This window comes from Gracilinanus agilis, chromosome 3 (genome assembly GCF_016433145.1).
Source record: "Gracilinanus agilis isolate LMUSP501 chromosome 3, AgileGrace, whole genome shotgun sequence".
Classification (NCBI taxonomy): Eukaryota; Metazoa; Chordata; class Mammalia; order Didelphimorphia; family Didelphidae; genus Gracilinanus; species Gracilinanus agilis.
This window is the reverse complement of record NC_058132.1, coordinates 670,719,867-670,736,126: the sequence shown is the minus strand read 5'-3', so window position 1 is coordinate 670,736,126 and position 16,260 is coordinate 670,719,867. Positions and strand designations below refer to the sequence as shown.

General features: G+C 37.8%; 1 protein-coding gene across 1 annotated transcript in view; it reads left to right on the top strand.

The window, feature by feature from the left end:
• The first annotated feature begins 3,580 nt into the window (after positions 1-3,580).
• The window catches only part of SLC2A2 (solute carrier family 2 member 2), a 35,112-nt gene continuing 22,432 nt past the window's right edge, over positions 3,581-16,260 (top strand). The window contains exons 1-4 of the mRNA XM_044670938.1: positions 3,581-3,595; positions 6,899-6,991; positions 10,358-10,599; positions 14,470-14,594. Of these exons, the coding sequence (XP_044526873.1) occupies positions 3,581-3,595; positions 6,899-6,991; positions 10,358-10,599; positions 14,470-14,594 (475 nt within the window). The remainder of the gene's footprint in view (positions 3,596-6,898; positions 6,992-10,357; positions 10,600-14,469; positions 14,595-16,260) is intronic.

Sequence of the window (16,260 nt, the reverse complement as noted above, 5' to 3'; positions counted from 1 at the left end):
TGGCAGACTTGTGAAGCCTGTGGACTCCTAACCAGACCACCTCCATCTCGTACTTATGAAGCAGGTTTTTTTTTTTTTAACATACATTACTATTATCATTATCCATTTAAAAACTACTCACCCAAATATTCTGGCCTATCAATATCTTTTGGAATCCTGTTTAATTATTAAGTGTATTAGTTATACCTCCATACTTTAGACCCAGTACAAATTATATAATCAAATCATCTATATTTTTCTCTAAGTCACAGATAAATGTGTTAACAGATCCAAGCAAAAATTCCTAGAAAAGTCCATTAAGACATTCATCGAGGTTAACATGGAATCATTAATGACTCTTTTTTTTTTTTTAGTCAAGGCATTCAATCAAATTATACTGTCATCTGGCCCATACCTCTCCATCTCTTCTACATGAGTAGTATGAACAACTTTACATTATGCTTTGCTAAAATCTAGTAAATTATATTTATAACATTCACCTGTTCTACCAGTTGGGTAACCATTATCATTAAAGGAAATTATATTAGTCTAAAGTGACCTATTGGATTTCACAATTATTAGTTTCATTTCCAAATAAATCATGAATCATCCCTTTAATAATATAGTCTAGATTTTTGGCAGGAGTCAAAGTCTAGCCTTCTGGCCTATCATTTGTATATTAAATTCTCTTTCTTTTTTTTAAAATTGGGACAAAATTGGCCCTTTTGCAATCCCATGGTAGCTCTCCCATTCTCAATGATCTTTCAAAAATCACTGCTGTGGCTTAACAATCACATATGTCTGGAATTTCAGTATCAAGGATCTAGTTCCTCCAGACCAGGTGATTTGAGCTTACTCAAAGCAGAAAGGTGGGTTTTTTAAACCATATTTTATTTATCTTGGACATCAGCTCCCTCTTTGTCATACTTATTCTGTCCTTTCCTATCCAAAAATAATTTTCTTTGGCAAAGGAAATAGAAGTAAAATCAAAATTCATCAATTCTGCTTTCTTTTTTGTTTCCCAAGGGTCCCTATACACCCTAGACCAGTGATGGGCAAACTTTTTAAAGAGGGGGCCAAAGGAAAAGAAATTCTCATCTGTCAGTCTGCTTCTAAGGCAACTCTTTCGAAGTTTCATTGTATTGTATCCTACTCACTGTATTCATCAGATTAGGAATAATGTCCCATGACAGGATAGAATATTTCAGGGGGCCACATCTGGCCCACGGGCTGTAGTTTGCCCATCACTGCCCTAGACAGATGTTTCTTCCTTTCTTTTATCCTTGGCTGTTTCTCTCAATATAGCTAAGAAAAGCCATTTTAAAATTCTTTTACTCCCCAAAGTTCATTCTGAATTTTACCATCACTCCTAAAATTCATGCTTTTGTTTTAATTGGCTCATTAGCTGCCTCTACTTTTATCTTCTCTCCATTTTTTGAAGAAAAAATATCTAAAGTATTTGGTGAGTTCCCAGTGAATTCCCATCAATCTTTTTAGACAATTCCTTTGTCTTCCTTATTTGAATTTTTTGGATGCCTTCAGAATTCCTTCTTAAAAACTTCTCATCCTTCCCTTCCTTACCTTTATGGAATTTGTTTATTGAGTCAACTCAATTTTACAAGCATCCTTTGTCTGAAACTCTTGCAATCTGATTTCCCAAAATCTAGTGTGCTTTTTAAATTCTTGGTTTTCCCTTCCTTCCCTTTCATAGTTCCAAGATGAAGTATTTACTCCCCTTAAACCCCAGCAAGTTTCCAATTATTCTCATGCCAGCAACTACTTCTTGTTATAGAGAACCAGATCCAATAGCATTTCCCTTTATTGTTTGCTGTATCTTTTGAGGGTTGCAATTACTCTTAGTAAAGTCAAGAATTTATTAGATGTCATGCTTTTGGCAGAAGAAGAGCTCCTGCAGATGTCCAAATAATTGAAATCTTCTACTATTCCTATATTATGATGCTGTGTCAGGCTTATGATTTTAATTTTTGCACTCTTCATCAATTTTTCCTTCTGCTTCAGTGGTCTGTAGTATACTCCAACATTAAGATCACATGCTTCTTCTCCCATTTATCGTCCCACAAATGGTCTCTACAAAGCTTCCCTATTATTCCAGACTTTCTCAACTGAGTATCTCTTTTTTAATTATGCAATGCTTCCCCAACCCAAACGTATTTATGTATTCTATTCCTTTTAAATAAAGTATGCCCTTTCAGATCTAGATTCCAGTCACAGATCACATTCTATCAAAAAGTAAGTTGAGTTCAATTGAGTCCAAATTTGATACCTGTGATACTTAAAAATGTACAAAGATGGGGCAGCTGGGTGGATTGTGAGCCAGGTCCAGAGATGGGAGGTCCTAGGTTCAAATCTATCTTCAGACACGTTCTAAAGTGTAAGGTAAGGGTTTTTAAAAATGTACCATGAATCATTGTAGAAAAGTGTCATTTAAGAGTTTTGGTGTTCAAACGTCATTGGAAAGTCAAAGCAGACATATAGCATAATAAATAGCCAGTTGGACTTGGAGACAGATGGACTTGAGTTTGAATCCTAGCTCTGTTATTTGCTGTATGGGCAAGTCATTTAACCTAGTTGAGCCTCATTTTCCTCATATGTTAAACAAAGATAATAATATGGTCAAATATTAATATGTAAAGCTTTCTGCAAGTCTTAAAATGATATATAAATGTTAGCTACTATTATTATTTTAGTCTCAGGGCTTTCAAAATAGAATATTATGCATGTACATATAGGCATAAATGTACTACTCACATTGTAATGACTATATTTTATTCCTTTGCAATCTCTTTCAAACTGTCTCTAATCTCTAATCCTAGAAACCCAAAGTTAACACATAAAGTTTGATATTTCAGCATAGGATTTCAAGCTAAACTTGAGAAGGAAGACACTTTGAATCAATTTTCAAAACATTTTGTTCCAAATTTTGGTTCAAAGTCATTAACTATCTCTCCCTCCTTTTTCATTTTTTCCTTTATTTGCATATATTGTAATAAAAGTCTCACCAGAGGGCACCAGTTTGGCAGAGGTAAAAACACAAGAAATAGGGGACAATAGAAAAGAGAGAATCCAACTTCTAGCTACTACCTTTGTCTCCCTCTCTACATTTTCCTTCTATGCAGCCCCTTCTATGTAGTTATTAGCAGGAGATGGAGCTGTTCCCACTTGCTTTCAGGTTAATTTGCTTCCTGAAAATCAGGTTTGTGAACACTGTGTTAGATATTGAGCAAAATCAATTATAACACAAACCATGCAGAAGAAATTAAGAGCCTCTGCTTCCTTGATTTATAACCAAGAAATTCACTCTTCGAATCTTTCTTAATTATTCCAGGGGAAATGAGGGTATTTGAACAGAAAGCAGAAAGACAAAGAGTCTTGTTAATTGATTAAAATCCCCTTAATTGTAAGTGCTATTAAGTTTCAGGACTTCGCTCCAGGCATGCCTCCTTCCCTTCCCGAGACTCCTCCTCTCACAATGTATAACTAGATTTCTCTCTGGAGCCAAGAGACATGTACTCAGTGAGCAGCTGTGCACCCTGGATCTCTTCAAGACCCACAGTTAGGGGCAAGCATCCTGACCAGTACAATGACAGAAGACAAGGTAACCTACCTTTAATGGTATCCATTTTGGAATCAGACTCTGGGAAAATCAATGGAGAATCTGTAAAGAGTCACCATCTACAGAGATGGAATTTGAGTGGTGGGTGCAGGTACCACAGACAGCAACAGCTCCTGTTTGTATAGCTAATCTCAAATTCAATTGTAGAATTAGTTTTCTCAAGATGGTATCTGTTATAGGACTTTAGGAGCAATGTCTCCATTTAAAATGACACTGTACATAAGCTCTCCTTTGCCTTCCCTGATCCTGCCTGGGTTGAGCAGGGAAGAGGAATGGATATATAAAAAAAGAGGTCAGCCACCACAGAGAGTGAGGAAGAGGCTCTTACACTATTTTTGGAAGAATAGGATTCCCTGGGAGCAAGCAGATTAAACCAAGGAAGACAATCAAAGAAGAAATCATTGGTATCTAAGAAAAGCTTGAGGAAGAAGAAGAAAAAACAACAAACAAGTCTTTACTGGAAGCCCAAACCAAATCTTTGTCTCAGTCAGAGTCTGAGATTTAGATAGCCAGTTTTATAAAGGTGGTATTAAGCAAGAAGATAAACCCAGGGTGGGTTTTGGAACCTAAAGGGGTTTGCTATGTTTTTTGTCAGGTTGGAAGTCCTGATGGAAACACTTGAGTGGAAAACGTGATGGCACTTTTTTTGACCCTTACCTTCTGTCTTAGAATCTAGGCTAAGTAGCAATTCCAAGGTAGAAGAGCAAAAAATGCTAGGCAGTTGGAGTTAAATGATTTATCCAGGATCACACAGCTAGCATGTGTCTAAAGTCACATTTGAACCCAAGACCTCCTGTCTCCAGAACTGGCTCTCTATCCAGTGATCCACCTCACTGCCCCCAATGATGGCAGTCTTAAAGTTCATGATGGACCACAGCATAGTAGAGGGAGAAGCTTTGCTTTGCTTGGCTCACTAGGAACTAGAAGCAATGAGTGAAAGTTGCAAAGGAGCAAATCTTCCAAATGAGGACAAGGGCAGCAGAGCTGTCCAAAAGCAGAACAAACTGCTTCAGAAGGGAGTCCGTTTCCTCATTAATAGAACTCTGGATATAAATGAAATGACCTTGTGTCCAGGATGTTATAGAGGTAGCGTGTACTTGGCTACACATTACTTAGATTCTATGACCGCCTTAGATTTCTCCCATCCTAAGAGTCTGAGATCTTTTCTTCCCTTAAAGAATCTGCAGAGGGGAGTTTGAAATAAACGGCCCTTGTAGTAACTAAGAGGTGACTACAGAGCCTCTTCCAGACCAAACATTCTTTAACCGTCACAAATTACTGATGGCTATACAAAAGAATTATTCATATAACCTGTCATTTTGGGAAAATGAGGTATTCTAGTTTGGTGGCATCATTCAAATAGAAACAAGGACCTTTAAGCTAAATATAAGGCTCACTAGTGAGACATATTGATTTAGTTTTATTTTATTTTTAATTTTATCTTTATTTTATTCCAGTAACAAATTTACACATAAGCTTTCCAAGATTACGATTCATGTTGTCTCCTTCCACTCTTTCCTCGCCCCCCCCCAGAGTTGACAAGCAATTCCACTGAGTTATACATGTATTTTGATTTAGTTTTAAAATGTAATGTTATTTATGTTTTGCTATATTTTTATTTATCTTGTTAAATATTTCCCAATTATATTTTTGTTCATTTCCAGCAGCACTCAGGAGATATGGGCTTAATGTTTCTATTCTAGTTAATTTATAGATTCCTAGTTCTCATGACAGGCAACCTATTATAATGGATAAAGAGTTAACTGAAATGCCCAGAAGACCTGAATTCAAGTCTTATCTCTGACATATCCTGGTTGTTGTGTCAGAAACATTATATTATGAATTGTTTCTGTGGTTAAAGAAAGTGTCTATCACTCAGAAAGTCACTTATTTTCTCAACATTCCAAATGCCTGTATAAAATGCAAGTTGTGGAGCCATTGATTCTTTTTATTAGGAGAGGGAGCTCTCTACCAACAACATCAGAGGGAATAATCAATCTTAAGTATTATCATTATCATAAAATATAGCTTAGTTGTTAGAGTTCTGAGTATGGAGCCAAGAACATTTACTTGCTGTATGACCCTGGATAAGACATGTAATCTCCCTGTTACTCTAAGCAATGCCTTAGGGCTCATCTAATAAGCTATAGCCACTTCCCAGACCCAGATAAAATTAGCATATATACTGTTGAAGACTCTCCAATAAATAATATGAGTATAATAGCCCATATTAAGCATAAAAACTTGACATATTGTAATCTTTCCACAGCAATTTAGAAGGCATTTTGAGACCTTGCAGGGCCTCACAGTAAATATATGAACATGGGTTATCACTCTACAATTAATATGTTGAGGTGTTAGCTAAGTGCTTCTGGAACAATGATTGATAAATCTATGAGACTGAGAAAGAACACAACCTCAGCCCTAATTGTCACCTATTGTGACAGCTCTGGGTGATATCTGTAATGCTCTATTCATTTGCAAACTCTATAATTTTGTGATTACTTTCTCTATTCAAGGACTCAACCTGGGGGTCAACCTCTGAACTTTAATTTTATATATATATATATATATACATATATATATATATATATAATACACACACACACATATATTTCAATAGCTGAATTTCAAAATAATTGGTTTCCTTTACAATTCTATGTGTCTTGTTGAATGCATTTAAAAACATTATTCTGTGCTGGGGTCCAAAACTGCCAGACACCAAAAAAAGTTCAAAATCTTTGCTCTGTATGGGTGGTGATGATCTATAATGTCTGGCTGCTGTTCTCTAGATCTGAAGCAATGTTTTTGTAAATCAGTTGACACTCACTAGATTTTCTTTCCCTTCATTTCCCTTTTCTAGTTATTAAGTCATTGATTTTATTTCCCCACTCCTAGACTCTGTATCATTGAATTGATGCTAGCCATAAGAATTATCAATCTCTGCAAGCTTCATCTCATAGATATGATTCTGATGTTGAAGCCCCAACTGGAAAGGTTTAAAATATATATAAGAAAAAGAAAGATGCTTGGTACTAACCACCTGGGACCAGCCATCTCCAAGTTTAGTTCTGAATTAATAATGCACCAGCAGTGGAAGAGAAATGATTAATCGCTCTAACATTCCCATATTAAAAACATCTGTCAGATGCATAGGACATACTGCCCAGAATCAGGGAAGGAGAACAGATCCAGCCCAGTCCGAAGGTCTTTAAGAATTATGTGTGGAAGCTGACAGGAATTTACTATGGTCTTTTATTCTGCCTTGTGCTTCATTCCCAGAAGTTCACTGGAACCTTGCTTTTGGCTGTCTTCACTGCGGTGCTGGGCTCCTTCCAGTTTGGATACAACCTTGGAGTGATCAATGCTCCCCAAAAGGCAAGTGAAATATTTCTGAAGACCAGATTAGTCTATCTTTCCTTTCTCAAGCCCTTTGTCAGTGACACCGTGTTATCACCTATTCTGCCAGATAGATTTGTTCTCTAGAGATAAAATGTACCCAAGTGCAGTGACATGGGGCAATCTTTGGCCTTCAGTCAGGTATTCCAAGCATGTTTCCCAAGAAATTAACTTGACTCTGACACTCAGTAGACAATTTTCAGTGTAAAGGAGAAGGATAATGATTAGTGATCTCTGTCTTTCCCTGATTTCCAGTCTCACATGGCATTCCTTGTGGCACAAGGCTGCATGGACAATGGTAGGGTTGTTTTGGTTGTTTTTTTTAAAGGAAAGGAAGTGGGGGGGGGGAAGCCTACATTCACTCATATCTCTTTAAGTAATGAGAAATGAGAAATTCCCAGGTGCAAAAGAAAACCTGGAGAAAAATATCTCCCTAGGATGTTATTCTCATATATAATAAAAACTCCCAAGGAAACAAAAGGATTAAGTCACTAAGGATGGCAAAGGTATAGTGGATGGTGTCACTGTGCATGAGTTGTAGGCTATGACTGGTGTGTGAGAGGATTGCTGGTGTGAGAGCTAGAAGAGACTACAGAAATCATCTAACCCAGCATATTCCCTTTAGCATCTTAGAATAAGGGGAAGTGCATTGAGAGGAAAGAAGTGTGTGTGTATGGGGGGGGGGGGAATAATAGTGTATATAATTCACAGTGGAAACAGCATACATGCAAAAAATAAAAACCAAGCAAAATCCAGTCATGTTTGAGAAACATTATCTCAGGAAGAGCATCGGTGTCAATCTGTGACTACGTCTGATGGTCCTGATTTTGGAGGGGAAGCAGGGCTACCTGCTCACCCTAGTTTGGCCTGTTTGTTTTTTTCACTAAACCAGGATGTTAACTATCTCTCATTGCTTACCATACATGATTAACACAAAGTTTAATGATGCTGTCAAGCTCTTGGAGGTTCCCAAGAAAGTTACATTTTTGGTGTTGTTTTTTTTTAAGTTTCCTGATGCAGGATTTTCATGGTGTAATCCCATGCTTTACAGAAATTAAAAGAGCTTTATTGAGATGTTGATATTAACCCCTTATTCATGGATCTAGAATAAAATGGATTTCTTCCCAGGAAACTTTGAGATAACACACCTCACTAAGAACCTAGTCCTTTTCCTCTCTAGTCCCAGATAGGTGAGACTCTGTGGAAACTGAGGCGTGGATTAATTACTCTTGTGGAATAGAAATTTCTATTATCTGATAGCCTCACGCTACCTCCTCTTCTTCTTGTCCCATCTCCAAATCTCCTAAACAATCACATCCCTTTATAAGACCAAAATGTTAGTCCTAAGGCCAGGGCAGTCCCTACTGGCTGCCTCCAAACTCTTTCATGTTTTTTTTCCAAATTTTTGGAAAAATTTTGGAAAAAAAATTTCATATTTCATCCCAGAGGCTGGTTGGGAAGGAAAGTAGAGGGGGTGTAGAGACTTGTGGACAGCCCTGAAAGGAGTCATTCTTCCTGGCCAGTTGGCCACACAGGAGGAGATTGCAGTTGGACCAGATAAAGAGTAGACGGAATGGAGCAAGGGTATGTGTTGGAGTCTGTGAATGTATCTCTTGAGGACTTCAATGAATGAGGGTTGAATTGTAGATGAGAATGTGGATATGAAAGAGAGATCATCTCTGCAAGGTGGGTGGCTGTGACCTTGCATGGGGCTGACCACATGGAAGCTTAACAAATTGCCTGATAGTTTGGTTCCACATTTAGACCTGGAAAGGACTTCAGAGATCATTTAATCAAAGTCCCTCATTTTACAGATGAAAAACTGAGTTGTAGGGAGGCCAATGACTTGTCAAAAATCACATGGGCAGTATGCATTAGAGGTGAGATTTGAACTTGGGTCTTTTGACTGTAGAGCCAATGTTCATTCCACTATATCATGCTGCACTTGATTCAAAGTATTTTCTTAAACTGGAAATTTGGCTGTCCTATCATGATCTTGTAGTCACCACTGCCATGCTCTGAGGAAGATGGCCAGTACAGCTACTGTTCCCATGAAGTGGAGAAATGAACAGGTACAATGATTGGCTAATTCAGCCAAGGGCACAGAACCAAAGCCAGAACAAGAGGCCAAATCTCCTGACCTCAAAATCAATGCTCCTTTCCATTCATCTTCCCAGTTTCTGTTTAAACAGTTATGCAAGAAGAGTATTACAATTTCAAAATCCTTTACCAAAATAAACAGCAAAATTATATGTCAATACTTCAGTGTATCTCCTAAGTAGGTATACTCCCTCTACAAATAATAATAAATAGCATTTTATTCATATATATGTATGTATATACCCTTGAAGTTTGCAAAGCATTTTACATGTTATCTTATTTGATCTCTGCGACAATCTTAAGAGGAAGGTGCTATCATTATTCCCATTTTTACAAATGAGAAAACTGAGGCAGAGGTTAAATGACTTGCCCATGGTTACATAATTAATAAATATTTGAGGCCAGATTTGAACTTAGGTCTGATTCCAGGACCAGTGCTCTATTCACTGCACCAAGTAGATGCCTCTAATATAGTTTTAAAGTGTTGAACTTGGTGTCAGGAAGACCTAAGTCCATTTACCTCCATTTCTTAAGATAATAGAACTTATCTCCTAGGAATGTTGAGAGGATCAAATGAAAGAACATTTGTAAAGTACTTAGCACAGTGCCTGGTATAGAGTCAATACTTTTTTTGCTTCCTTCTTTCCTTCCTTCCTTTCTTCCTTCCTTCCTCCCTCCCCCCTCCCTTCCTTCCTTCTTTCTTTCCTTCCTTCTTTTATTGCCAATATAGATGGCATCCCATTCATGAATCTTATACATGGCTCTTACATTTCCTCCACAGAGTATCTACCCAATGTGTGAAGGCCTCCCTCTTGTTCTTTAATATTCTCTGAATACTAATGCAGCCCATGGTCTCTCGATTTGATGTCCCTCACACTACAAAACCAGCCTGCCTCATTTTCAGACTAAATGAGTCTTTATTGTTGTGACAACAAAAATCAATATCAACTCACTAAGTTGATCGAATGTTTACAATATAATTGAATCAATAAACATTCATTACTAGCCTACTAAGTGCAAAATAGTGTGCTAGGCAATAGAGACACAAAGACAAAAAAGGAAGTTATCCTTGACCCTCAAGGAGCTTACATTCTGTGAGAACCTAAAACACATCCAGATTGAATGAATGCTAGGAATCTGGGGAAGGAGCAAACATTCACTCTATAATTCACTGAGAAGACACGTCCTGAGTCCAAGCTGATTATCTAATACTCTTTTTTATTTTGCTTTCCTTTCCTTCTTTAGATCATTGTAGCCCACTACAGGCATTTACTGGTTGTCCCTCTCGATGAAGATGAGCTTCACAACTCTACCAAAATACATATGCCCACGCTGCAACCAACAATTAATTATGAAGAAGCAGAAACTGATCCAGACCCATCCACTGCCGTAGTCACCATGTTTTGGTCCTTGTCTGTGTCCATCTTTGCAGTTGGCGGAATGATTGCCTCATTCTTTGGAGGATGGCTAGGGGACAAACTAGGAAGGTATGATGATTCCTTGGGTGCTAAGCATGAGGAGATATTGAGTATGTTCATTTTGTTAGTACTAATTGTTTTGGGGAATTAGGTTACATTTCATTTGCAAATTATTTCAAACTCATCCTCAAGGCTGGTTTTAGATTTTTGTGTAAAGCATGTTGGGGTTAGCTCAGGTTCACATTGCACCAAATGAAGCCCAGATTCTCACATTTATAACAGAATTCAGCATCTTGGTCATCCAAATACCAGAACAATTCTCATTAAGATGAAATCAATTAGGGGCAGCTGTGATACTCAGTCAATTGAAAGACAGCCAGGAGGTCCTGGATTCACATCTGGTTTCAGACACTTCCTAGCTGTGTGACCTTGGGCAAGTCACTTAACCCCCATTGCCAAGCCCTTACTGTTCTTCTGCCTTGGAACCAATACACAGATTTTAAGACAGGGTAAGGGTTTAAAAAAAAATGAAACTAGTTTCCCTGAGTCCCCATCACAAAAAATATCCCACGTAATGATTCCACACCTTTACTTAGATTTATGGTTCTCAAAGCACATACTAAAGCATCCCCAACAGACAGTTAGTTTACCAGTATTTTCACCCATAATATACAGATAAAGAAACTGGAGATTAGGGAGGTTTAGAGATTTGCATAGGGTTATACAGATAGTAGAAATCAAAGAAGCCCATCTTCTGAAATTAAGTCCAGAGTTTCTCTCCCACACCACACTGCCCCTTTGCCCATATTGATGTTATCACAGAAGAATAGAACAATTTTTCCATTTATCAAATCATTTCTCCTTTGGATCCTTGACTGTAACATAAGGGATGAAGGGTTTGGATTAGGTGATCTCTAAGATCCTTTCCAACTCTAAATACTACTTTTCTGATGGTATTCTTGGCAGAGAGAATACACCTCTTGGTCTATTTTATCCCGTAGGCTTTAACTCATTTGGGATGTTCTATCTAAAACTGTTTTCCTTTTTCTTACTTCATAAGGAAGCAAACTCTGGATTTTTCAAGAAAAGAGAATTGTTTAAATTGTCTTACCTCTTTGCCGAATTCTTTATTTTTAAATCAAAAGAATAGGTCCAATGATGACAAGATGTTTAGCTATTTAGACTTCTTTTAAACCTGCCATAAATCATAAGACTTTCTTGTGTGGCATCTTAAAATTATGACAGTTTCTTCCTTTTGTGCCTGAGCTTGTTGTCATTCAGCACAATGAGGCTCTTAGCAGTTTTAAGGAAATAATCACTTTCAGTGTCAAAATTCCCTTTCTTTGATTAAAGGATAACACCTCAAATTCTATTTCTTCATTTTGTAGGATGGTCTATGCTATAATGTAAAGAGGTAAAACAGTCTTTTTATCATGGATACTTGGTCCAGTTTTAGGTTGGAATCCTTAAAACAAAGATTTTTTAATTGGTCTACCACATTTGTACAAATTAAACCTAATTATTCTAAAAGTAAATGAAGTAGTTGATTAAACTAATTTACTTGAAAGATCTTAATGTTTTTTTAAACATCTTAATCCCTCCAAGGTCAGACATAAACTTTTTAGCATCCCTGTTTCATCATTTAGTACAGACTCGCCACCATGGCCCAAAGTCTAGAATGTCTAATGGCAACTTCCAACAATTGGAGCCTCATCACAATGTATTTATTGCCTGATAGAATGTGAAAGGACCAAAAGACAATAGAGATTATCTGGTCCCATTACCTCAATGAGTTTAGAGGTTAGACCTCCAGACAAAGATACAGGAATAAAATATCTTTCCCAAAATTAGCTTCTTCCGTGGTACATTGAGGGAGACTCTCAATAGTTCACTTGTAAGGTTGTATATGTCACAGTAGATTTAGACCTCGGAGGTCCCTTCCAACTTCACTTTGCAGATTCTCTTTTTCTCATGTAGTTGCCAAAGTTATTTGTTGCATAAAAGACTCTTTGCCTGGTTGTCTTCCTTCTCTGGAGACATTCAAAAGACATCGGTGATATTTAAAAGCATTTTATAGCTTCTGATTGATACGGCTACCATTCCAAAGGCTGTTTATTTATGAGTTATCATGTTTTTATTTTGAATAAATGGCCACTAGGTGAACTACGATGCTTAGATGATGTCGATGTGTTCCAAAGGGCTTAGCCTCCCTCCAGGCACAGGAAACTGAGTCACAGAGGATATAACATGATTTCCAATTCAAGTTAAATAAACACTAATTAAGAACAAACTATGTGCATTATACTATGTTAGCCCAAGGAGCAACAAATGTGAAAAACAGTCTGGTCTCTGTTCTTAAGGAGCATATAGCCCTGCCAGTTATGCTATTTCTATGAAAATTTCAATCTATTTGGACAATAAAATACATTTGCTCATGTTATAGGATGATTTCATTTAGAGCAAAGGCTCTTAACTTCTTTGCATGTCATGAAGAAATCTAGTGATGCCTGTGGACTCCTCAGAATGTTTTTAAGCATAAAATAAAATATAGGATTATGGAGAAAACCAATTATATTGAAATAACAGTTATCAAAATATTTTTAAGGAAAAGATTCATGAATCCCTTGGAATCTCTTTATGTATGCTGGTTTTAAAACCCCTGATTTAGAGGGAGGACACTATTTAGAGAAATATAAACACATAAGTACAATAATGTCTTTTCCTCAAGAATTATCTATTATTGGGGGCAGCTGGGTAGCTCAGTGGATTGAGAGCCAGGCCTAGAGAGAGGAGATCCTGGGCTCAAATCTGATCTCAGACACTTCCCAGCTGTGTGACCCTGGGCAAGTCACTTGACCCCCATTGCCTACCCCATACTGCTCTTCTGCCTTGGAACCAATGCATAGTATTAAGATGGAAGATTTAAAAAAGAATCATCTCTTTTCAATTACTCCTAAATCAAATCCTGACCATCTTTGAGACCACAGAAGAAAACATCTTTCTAACCTGCCTAAAATCTTTTATTAAGAGTTGAAAGCCTTTTGGGGTATAGAATACACCCAGCTCCCGATTCGCCAGGATTTCAAGGGAGTTTGGCATCAAAAGCCCTCATGAGCAACTTCTGCTCTTTAGTCTTTATTTTTCTCCAGTGGGATAAACCAGCCTGATTATCATTTCTCAGGAGAAGGGGTCCAGTCATCCTTCCATTTCCTCTGTTCCCTCCCCCTGCACCTAAGTAAAAAAGGATGCATGGTCTGACACTCTGGCCTGAGTGAAAGGCCCATTACTGTCATTTTTCCCATCTGTAGCTTCCCTGCTGGCCAGTTTTTTAATCATTCCTCCCTTGGTCCCCTCAAATCAGAGTTAGAAGCTGCTAGAATTTAATTAACTTACATCAAATAGTTGCCTAGCAACCATCACTAAAACCTAATTGGATACCTCTGCTCTCTCTAAAAAGATTGTTTTCTATTAGAAACATAGAGTGAGGAGAAATCAAGAATTTGTCTCAGGGTTTTTCTCAGTAGGATAAATTTTTTTTAAAAAGAGCTATGTGAGGATTTCTTCACAATACCATTTTTGCTCCAGTCACACCAGGCACATACAGAAGCTTCATTTGGAGCCCCCACATCTTTCTGGAAAAAGTTAACCATCTATTTGTATTTCCCTTTCTCCATCTGTACAGATATTACCTCTATCCACACAGCCTAAAATTTCAACAAATATATTGTTAATGCCCCAGTGGTTTCACTAAAGATCACTAAAGTAAAAAATTAGTCTAAGAAGTTCTCCATTAACCCTTGAAGTCCAGCTCAAATAAGGAACCTGAGGTCCAGATGGGATAGTAGAAATTGTTGAAAGTCATTAAAAGAAAAAAAATTAGTATTTTTGTTTTAGTGTTGAATTTAAGACTTCTGCACATTTTGTTTTAATTAATTCTAGAATTAAAGGAATGCTGGCTGCAAATAGTCTCTCATTGATTGGAGCTATCTTGATGGCAATAGCTAAATTTGGACCATCTCACATTCTTATCATCTCAGGTAGATTCATCTCAGGACTATATTGTGGTAAGTTGCTTCTAGTATTTTTGTTGGAATAGCCTTTAAAAAACCCTTTCCTTCTGTCTTATTGATTCTAAGACAGGAGAGTGGTAAAGTCTAGGCAACTGGGATTAAATAACTTGCCCAGGGTCACACAGCTAGGAAGTATCTGACGCCAGATTTAAACCCAGGTCTCCCCAACACCAGACTCGGGTCTCTACCTACCTAGCTGCCCCTGGAATAGTCTCTGGAAGGCCAGTTCTTCTTGGCACACAGAGTTCTAAAAGCACAAGCAGCCATAGATTAGAAGAGAGCAGGAATGGCATAGAGGTGGCTCCAGAAGAAAGAATAGTGACGTGCTCATAGTCTTCTAAGGATGTGTAGATGTGCATCCTTCTCTGCGGGCGAGGGCAAGAGGCAAGGTCCAAAGCCATTGTTCTTCACCCCCAACCCTGGGTCCCGTCTCCTCTTGTCCTTGTCTACAAAGCCTCGACAAGCTGTGAGGCTAGAATTCCTCCCCCAGCCATCCTACCACTGATGGGATGTTCTCGAGGTAGAACATCTCCAGGCTGTTCTCGAGCAGGGGTAGCTGGGAGCCTGTAAGGGTAGGTGGCAAAATGGGGCACCAAACCCACATGGACCATTTATTCACTAGACAGTCAGCATGTGGCATCCAAAGAGTCTGCCTTGAAAGTTGCACATTCTGTAAAGCTGTTGTCAACAACATGACAATTTTTTTTAATGAAACATCACTGAAATATTGGTATACTTCACTACTGAGATACAGGTGAAATACAGGTAGCTATTATAACCTGGACAAGGGCATGAGAATCACTGCTGGATGGGCAGCTTCTTAGAAACAATTTTTTAAACTTCCTAAGTCAACAGATGAGCAAAGACCAGGCAGAGGGCACATTTGTTCAATCAGTGAGAAAAATAAATGAACCCCATCTTTAATTTTTAAGTTCTGTACAGCGAGGAAGCTCTGGTTCTCCCAACCTGCCACTGAAGATGTTTTGTTTTGCTTTTTAATTAGTTTAATGTGTTCTATGACCTCAAAGTAGAGCTTCCTTTTGAGGCACTAATGTCTATGGAACCCCCTCCCCATCTGTCTTTGGTCTTAATTCCTATTTAGGGGGAAAATGAGGAGGTATTCTTGTTAGAGAGCTACTAATTAGAAAAATGGAATTGAAAATGTTGAGCAGTGTTTTAACCTTCAGAATAGAGAAAGCTATTTGAGATTTCCTATTACCAGGAGAATTAAGCAAAAGCCTGAAATGCTCATAAGCTGGAACTAAATTATAAACCTCTCCCTCACTTCACCCTGAGTAAACATGAGAGCATCGCAACCAATAGTTTATCAAAAAGATATCTATGGAGAAATAGCAAAGTACATGTCATTGACCCCAGAAATTTCTGGTTTATATTATGAGTCTTTAGAGTTGAAGTAGAAATCTCAGAATTGGTACTACAGTACAACTAGGTCCCGATAAGGTAGAATAATAATACCCTGAAGCGGTCCCATGGATTTGAGTCCACAGTGTTCAAAGTTATAATGAGGCAAATATGGTCCTCAATTCCATCCCAATGGAAATGTACAGTGTGAATCTGAATAATGTGACTACTTCAAGAGGTTCACTATTTGCAATAATCATAAGTTCACACCGGATAGTCTAAATCTATAATTATAGAT